General features: G+C 35.0%; 1 protein-coding gene across 1 annotated transcript in view; it reads left to right on the top strand.

Moving 5' to 3' along the window:
• Positions 1-2,512, top strand: part of LOC106664038 — a 4,277-nt gene extending 1,765 nt beyond the window's left edge. The window contains exons 2-4 of the mRNA XM_014389404.1: positions 245-510; positions 1,190-1,397; positions 1,452-2,512. Of these exons, the coding sequence (XP_014244890.1) occupies positions 245-510; positions 1,190-1,397; positions 1,452-2,448 (1,471 nt within the window). The 3' untranslated portion in view covers positions 2,449-2,512. The remainder of the gene's footprint in view (positions 1-244; positions 511-1,189; positions 1,398-1,451) is intronic.
• Positions 2,513-9,054: the final 6,542 nt, after the last annotated feature.

The raw sequence follows: 9,054 nt of genomic DNA, 5'->3' as shown, positions 1-9,054 counted from the left end.
ACTGGAAAATGCATTTATTGACTTTATCAATTCTAAAAATTCTGAATTCTACTCAGACGGAATTAATAAGTTACCAACACGTTGGGAGAAATGTATTGAGAGTATGGGAAATTATTTTGATTAAAGAACATTGCTTTAAAGTAACTAGTTTCTTTTTTTTTTGTTTAATACCAAAATCCTGCATTATTTTCCGGACAACCCAATATCACACCTCGTCTGAACTTAATCATACGACCCTTTACAGTTCCAGGCGCGACGATGAGATTTGTGGTGAGATGACAAAAGAAGACGAGGTCAAAGATCTTTTCGAACTCCCTGAAGAATTGCTCGAAGTCATATTGAGCCGGTTGTCCGTGAAAGACCTCGTCTCCTGTTCAAAAGTGTCAAAAATGTGGAGGATAGGCGTGAATCTGAACAGCATCTGGAAGAACATTTGCCGGAACGAGGGCTACTCGGATAAACTGATCAACACGACTCCGCCCCATTTGTTCATAGATCAACCCAAAGAAGGTAAATTTGTTAACTTCAGCATTAATATTGTTCTTACTTTCAATTAATTAAGGTTTTTAGTTGAGATAAAGAAGTTAGTGTCACGAACGGGATTCGAACCCACGACCTTCGGCTCGATACGCCGCTCCTCTACCACTTGAGCTATCGTGACCTCGATCCACTCGGACACTAACTCAACCCCACCTTTTTGTTCGAATCCCTCTCGTGACACTGACTTTATCTCAACTAAAAACCTTAATTAATTTAAAGATGTTAATTGGTCAAGGGGGCCACGAAGAATCATTTATTGCGTGTTTAAGTAGTCGTTTTAGAAATACAGCTTTTTCAATCTAAAAATAAACCCGTGATTTGCTATTACAAGGGCTTAGGGAATTTAACGGAATTTAACAGTCGGCCTTGCGGATTGAATAAGGCAAATAGCGGGGCTTATTTACTTTAAAACATTAAGTTCTATGGACACACAATCAATTTAGGTTATAACCAGAGATTTCAGTCTGAGTCGTGAATAGAATTTACAACCGTGAACTAAACTTAAACAATACCAAATCCTTTGATTTAGCTAAATATATATTTTTTTTAATTCATTTCTTCTTTATTAGAAAATTGAAGACGAAAAACAAAATATTTGGTACAGAATAAAAAAACTTATACGTTTTGTAAAGGTTCATTTTGTAAATAGATAGTGAAGAAAAGAAGATCGATTGTGACTTGGAACCACTCTGCTACTGGAGAAGAGTTTTCGGACGTTTCAAAGAACTGGCAAGGAACTGGCAGGATAAGAAATTCCAGAGGTTCAGATTGTCAGAAGGTTCGAGCCCAGTTCACTGCCTCGACAGTGACGGTGTCACTGCTGTCACAGGCCACGAGGATTCGACCATCTCTGTTTGGTATAATATTCTGTAAATATCAACTCTTTATTTAATACACTTTTTTTGCTTTAGGTCTGTTCTGTCGGTACCGCATCTTAAGCAAAAAATAAAAGCCGTGCTTTCCGGCTATCCGATAACATCGGTCAAGACGACGACACGTTACGTAATAGCGGTGCAAAAGAAGCTCCTGCTCGTTTACACGAAAGAAAACGAAAATTACAAACTGACGGATATCAAAAGTTTCGAGCTCGGTGAGGATAACATAGAGCAGATGGAGAAGCTGAAAGCCCTCGGGATGGAATATTCGTCATGGTATAAAGAGACTATGAGGATCAATGAGGACCATACTGCTTTGACTATAAGGCCGTTGCTGTATGCCATCGTAGATGACCATTTGTACGCTTCGTGCTGTGGAACGGGCATTGTGCGGATGTGGACCCTTCCCGGCAGTGAGTTCGTTTCCTGCAAAGCGGGACTGTCGGAGATCCAACAAATAGAGACAGACGGGACGAGCCTCTTCTTAGTCGTTCACACGGAGATCACCCACCTTCTTAAATACTCCAAAGAAGATGACGCTGTTAAAATGCTCCTGTCCGTCCCCGGTCTTAAAAGGTTCGTGATAGGAGAGAAACTAGTAATGGCATTCCCACTTCCAGGCGATATATGCCTCAAGAGGTTATGGGTTTGGAAGAAAGACGACTACTCGCAACCTGTCGGCACGAAGACAATCGGTTCTTCTCACTTCTCCGCCATCCTGGTCCAGTCAGTTTATATTATTTACTCCGAGGATTCCATGATACACGTATGGAATCCAGTGCAGAATACAATACTAATATCGTTCTCGGTCGGATCGGTCGTCGGTTTCATCAGGGAAGGATTCGGTTTCACTCTGGTCGTTTTCATGACTTCAAGCCTTCACCTCTGGGATTGGAAGTCCGGAAAACGGCTTTATAGGTTTTACACCGGCCTGGAATGGACCGGCAATTACAAAAATCTCGTCTGGGTCAATTGTTCCATGCTCCTCTCCGCCGGCGTACACAACCAACTTGAAATGTTGTCGTTTTGGTAGAAAAAAAAAATTTTACTTCGTTTTTATATCTTTTCAAGTGTAAAATATAATGTTACTTTTTTCATTTTTGTTATCAATAATAGCATATGTTAATTTAACTATCACATGTTTAAATGTCAAGGATAAAACCGAATGAACAAAAAAAAATTATAATCACTAATTTCGTGGTTCGCTTGACCAATTAATACATTACAATTAATTAAGGTTTTAGTTGAGATGAAAAAAAATTAATGGCACGAGCAAAGGAGGGAAAACTCATAAGGTGGGGTTGAGATGGGAAGTTAGTGTCCGAGTGGATCGAGGTCACGATAGCTCAAGTGGTAGAGCAGCGGCTTATCTAGCCGAAGGTCGTGGGTTCGAATCCCGCTCGTGACACAGACTTTATTATCTCAACTAAAAACCTTAATTAATTGAAAAAAAGTACTCATATTATTAATTTACACACAGAATAAAACAAAAAATAACATTCCTTGAAACTTCAAAACGTTGAAAAATGAAGTGAAAAGGTGGGGTTGAGATGGAAAGTTAGTGTCCGAGTGGATCGAGGTCACGATAGCTCAAGTGGTAGGGCAGCGACGTATCTAGCGGAAGGTCGTGGGTTCGAATCCCCCTCGCGACACAGACTTTATTATCACAACTAAAAACCTTAATTAATTGAAAAAAAGTACTCATATTATTAATTTACACACAGAATAAAACAAAAAATAACATTCCTTGTAACTTCAAAACGTTGAAAAATGAAGTGAAAAGGTGGGGTTGAGATGGAAAGTTAGTGTCCGAGTGGATCGAGGTCACGATAGCTCAAGTGGTAGAGCAGCGGCGTATCTAGCCGAAGATCGTGGGTTCGAATCCCGCTCGTGCCATTAACTTTTTTTCATCTCAACTAAAAACCTTAATTAATTCTAAAAAAATTATATTTATTGAAAACTTGTAAGTTCTAAGAAAGGTAGTTCCATTTATTACAGTTTTGTTCATAAATCTAAATTGTTGACATGAATCAGACTTTCAGGTAGTAAAGCCCCGGCTATCTTCTAGCTGTCTAGGCTAAGTAATATTGTAAAAAATATAAAGTACATTAATCGTTTAAGGTTTATGTTAAAAGTTATAAGAATAATTAGCAGGTTTTCGAAATTAAAAACAATAAACACAGAAACCTTATACAAATTTTGTATAATGTTTACGGAAAAATATGCAAATGCTCGGCAGAAAATCCTAGGGAAAATTCAAAACTTTAAAACAGTCATAACATAAATATTACAAAGGGAGGCTATGGACGTGGGTGCGCGGATTTTAATTTAAAAATTTTCGCCGATAATATGTCAAAATATTGGACAGGTGCCCGTGCGTTTTTTCCAAAGAGCCCTACGAAAGTCAAATATTTTAAGCAATTTTGTCACTTTTTTAAAATTTAGTTTTCTGCTTTTCTTTTGCTTGTATAAGGTTATTATAATTTACTTGGTTAATGTCAGACAAAATTTCATGTGGTTTTTTTTAAATAATAAAAGAAAAAATTTATTTAATATCCATATTTTCAGCAATAATAATAATAAGACAGATACTATAATTAATTACTTAATTTCTAATCCTAAATAAAATTTTAAAAAATCAGTATATTATATCAGTATATAGCACAGAAGGTTAAAATATTTTACTAGCATTAAATAAATGCTGAAGTTGGGAAAATAGCGAAAAAGCAAATTAAAAAATTTCGTAAATTCTTCTCCAGTCCAATAAAACTTAAATTACATAATTTTCCTGTAATTTGGTTATTATGTATAATCTACATACCACACATTTGTTTTGTTCTGTGGATAAATTAATAATGTGAGTACTTTTTTTCAATTAATTAAGGTTTTTATTTGAGATAAAAAAGTCAGTGTCACGAGCGGATTCGAACCCACGACCTTCGGCTAGATAAGCCGCTGCTCTACCACTTGAGCTTTCGTGACCTCGATCCACTCGGACACTAACTTCCCATCTCAACCCCCACCTTTTTACTTCATTTTCAAGGTTTTGAAGTTTCAAGGAATGTTATTTTTTGTTTTGTTCTGTGGATAAATTAATAATATGAGTACTTTTTTTCAATTGATTAAGGTTTTTAGTTGAGATAAAAAAGTCAGTGTCACGAGTGGGATTCGAACCCACGACCTTCGTTTAGATACGCCGCTATTTTACCACTTGAGCTATCGTGACTTCGATCCACTCGGACACTAACTTCCCATCTCAACCCGGGGTTGAGACATTTAAAAAATGGCAAAAAGTAGGGAAAATTCAAATGATGGGGTTGAGATGGGAGTGAAAAATGTTGATGACTTTAGAATAACTACGTCGATCCACAAGATACTTTAGAAGAGTTTTAAACTTTATAATTTACAAGTAACATCGCAACACTGACTTCATTTTTTTTAAAGTAAATAAATAATATTTATTACCATCTATATATCTGTAGGAAGAAAGTATATGATTTAGGTATAGTGGTGGTATTATTCCACGTAGAGGGTAAAAGTTATATGTCGGATTTTATATACATATTCTTTTATCCGCCACTTTTTTCAGCCATGGATCTATGTTATTTAGGTGAATCTGTAAGAAGCGATTTGATTGGATCTTTAATGGAGAATAATAGCAGTATATCCGCAAAATTGTGAATGGATTGTAAGGAGGTCAGCAATATACGTTAAATAAAGGATGGGCCCTAGGATAATACCCTGTGAGACTCCAGCCTTAACAGGGTAGTCAGATAAAGATGTTCCTTGGCTGACCTGAATGAAGCGGCCAGTCAGGTATGACCTAAATATCAGGAAGTAAGAGAAGAATGCTTATGCAGGAAGAAGGATGCTTTTGGGCTTTCACAGCAGACCGTATCAAAGACTTAAGCCACATAAAAAAAAGCACCAGAGCAGTACTGTTTTAGCTCAAGAGAGGAAAAGATAGCGTCTATAACACGGTGGCATAGCTAGATTGTTAAGTGATGTTTACGGAAGACAAACTGGTAAAATGAGATATTTTGTCCTTCTAGGATGGGAAGCATTTTTTTTTTTCAAAAAGAGCTTCTCGAGGATTTTTCCTAATATATGTAAGAGATTTTTCGGGCGATAGGATTGAGGTAAATGGTTAGGTTTTGGGATCATTTTTACAATGGAAAAGATCCATTGTAAAGGAAGGTGAGTTTTTATGGATCGAAAGATTTCAGAATTTATAAGGACCTATCTTGGAGCTTTCTTTTTGGAAAGGTTTTTTATAACTGGATTTTTAAAGGATGAAAAGCTTTTTGTGTTAAGGAAAGAAATAGTGGCTGTCTAGTTCCTTATCAATTTTTTTTGTATATTAGTATTAATATTTATACACTTTTTGTTTTAAAAAAATTTACTGAAATGGGTGATCCCACATCGGTAGCTCTTGTTAGATAGAATAAACTCTCTAAAACCAATAAATGGCCAAATTGTTCGAATTAATTACATTTCTTAATTAACAAATCAAATAAATTATATTTCATCCAATTGCACAATCGAGCGGTATAGAATAAATGTCCAAATTTCAATTTGAAGAAAGTCTATCGTTTTAGATATCCAGGGTTGTCACAAAAAGGAAAGTTGCTCAGAAAAACAAAATTAAACTTGCCCACAATACTCTCAGGAAAGGAAAACAATTACTCCTTCTTTTTTTTTAGCTTCCTTTAAATTGTATCTGTCTGCTTTCAGGACAATTGACAAATTCATGATAAAAGGTCAAATATTGTTTTCTTTGTTTAGTATTTAATTGAAAATTCATTTTTAATTATCAAATTATATAATTATACAATAACAATGAATATTGGTTTTATATGATTGTATTCTAAAAGGATTTTTTAAACGTTAATAAGGAAAGTTATATCGAAAGCAACGCCCAAGAGTCAATTTATTTTTATTTTATTTTTCAACATGAATGTGCCAGGATTTGAATAATATTTTTCCGCCTTATCTGTTCTACAAATATTTTACGAAGACTTTTTCCTGAAGGGAAAATATGTTTCCCCGTCTTCGATTTTAAAAGATTTCTATCCCCATTGAATTGACTTCGTTGACGTAAGCCACTGAAGCCGTACTTGGTTGATTTCATCTTTATATTTCTCCCTTGTAATAGCATCAAATCTAAACATTTTCGCCATCTAATAAAAGAAAAGAAATTACTCTTTCAGACACTTGTAATAACTTACAATTAATTAAGGTTTTCAGTTGAAATAAAAAAGTCAATGGCACGAGCGAGATTCGAACCCACGATCTTCGGCTTGTTACGCCGCTACTCTACTATTTGAGCTATCGTGGTAAAAAGGAGGGAATGTTCAAAAGGTGCGGTTGAGATGGGAAGTTAGTGTCCGAGTGGATCGAGGTCACGATAGCTCAAGTGGTAGAGCAGCGGCGCATCAAGCCGAAGATCGTGAGTTCGAATCTCGCTCGTGCCATTGAATTTTTTATCTCAACCAAAAACCTTAATTAATTGTAATATATTAATTGGTCAAGCGGACTACGAAATTAGTGAATCTTGTAATAACGTTAAATTTTTGCATAAAATCGAGAGGAATTACGAATTTTCAAGTGGAACATCCGGACGTCCGTTCAAAAAAATTCCTCCTTCCAAAATCAGAACTGTTTAATTGCCTAAAAATCTATATTTTTCTTTTGATATAAAATTTCATATTTAAAGCAATATTGTAAAGTAATTATTTAAGTACAGGTTTGAAAATGGAGGGTAAATAAAAAAAAATTACGAGGGTATTTCAACTACTTTCATTTCTTTATTTAAAATTTTTCAAAGCAATCAACCTCCCTTTGTTGGAACTGGGGTTAACAAGTATGTTTTTTTTATTTCAACCTCAAAAGTTTAACTTCTGATTTTTCCTTCTCGAATGTGGGGTAATAGGTCATCTCAAAAAAAAAACAGCTTTTTTCAATCCACACGTTTCGGATTTATTTTAATCCTTCCTCAGGCGAGTTAACGAAGTGGTTAAAACGGTCGTCCGTCAGTAATATTTTGTAACAGCTTATTTTAAATGAAGCCAGTGTGATTCATATTTAAGTCCTTCAGACTCCGAAAAAACGTTTTAATATTTTTACCATGACTAGTCAAGCTAGTAATAAAGAATATACGAAAATGTATTTCTAAGAATTACTATAAATTTTGGCATATTCTTTACTATTAGCATACATCAAATATAATTATGTAATTACCTGTATATAATTAGTACATCATTTTGTACAACGTTTACTATTTAGTCACTGATGATGTTCTATGTTAGACCGAAACATATCTGACGAAATAAACGCCTATTGTGGTAAAGACAATTTACTTCCTACACATCAAATTTTACCGAACTTTTTCCAATAGTTCACCAATGTATGGCAAGCAACTAAACCCTTGATTAATTTATAGTGGAGTGGCTGAGTCCTTGTTGCTTCTTTTAAAGTTGCTTTAATATACTTATTTCCAATTTGAAAATAATATTACGACGTAAAAAATTAATAAGCTGGATGGATTCTTTTAGATCCTCCAGGGTTCGCGACCATATACATAATATATTGCGTAGGTGGCGTTTTCAAAAAAGCGCAGATTTAATTACGTTATTTGATTTAGAATTTTTTTCAAAGTGATGCATGAATATTTCAGCACAAAGTGGAGATAATAAAGACCCCCAATTGGTAACCCTTTCATTTCATAAAATTTATTATTAAATTTACAATAATTAGAGGGTAGGAAGTTTAAGAGTTCTACTACATTCGGACTTTCACACCGAAAGGTTGTTACTCCACTGTCAATATATAATCTAGCTTAATATTTTTTTATTTATTTAAATTAGATAGATCACTCGCGCAAATAAATACATTCATACATTGCACTCATTCTGATTAACTGATTGAGTACCATAGACCTATACACAGTTTTAATAATCTAACCTAAATTAAGGTCGATGAGGTAATTTTATGAATATTAAATCCATTACAGTTCGTGGTCCGATTGACCAATTAACATTTTTGAATTAATTAATATTTATGAAAGGTATTGGTTAAGATAAAAAAGTCAGTGTCACGAGCGGGATTGGAACCCACGATCTTCGGCTAGATACGCTACTACTCTACCACTTGAGCTGTCGTGACTTCGATCCACTCGGACACTAACTTCCCATCTCAACCTCACCTCTCGAATTTTCCCTCCTTTTTGTCATTTTTCAAATGTCGTAATCTATTTGATTTTCGGCAACAAATGAAATGGCCACGGGAAACTACTAGTGAAGTTATACTTTGTTTTACTACTTAAATCCATGATATTTCGTGGCCCGATTGACCAAATAACTTCTTTCAATTAATGTTATGGAAGGTATTGGTTGAAATGAAAAAGTTAGTGTCACGAGCGGGATTCGAACCCACGAAAAAAGGAGGGAAAATTCGAAAGGTAGGTTGAAGTGGGAAGTTGGCGGCCGAGTGGTCACGATAGCTCAAGCGGTAGAGCAGCGGCGTATCTAGCCAAAAGTCATGGGTTCGAATCCCGCTCGTGACACTAACTTTTTCATTACAACCAATACCTTACATAAAAATTAATTAATTGAAAAAACATAGAAATATTTTGGATTTA

The sequence above is a fragment of the Cimex lectularius genome, unplaced genomic scaffold (assembly GCF_000648675.2).
Source record: "Cimex lectularius strain Harlan isolate CLEC.00 unplaced genomic scaffold, Clec_2.1 scaffold423, whole genome shotgun sequence".
NCBI classification, from domain to species: Eukaryota; Metazoa; Arthropoda; class Insecta; order Hemiptera; family Cimicidae; genus Cimex; species Cimex lectularius.
This window is presented reverse-complemented; position numbering and strand designations above follow the sequence as displayed.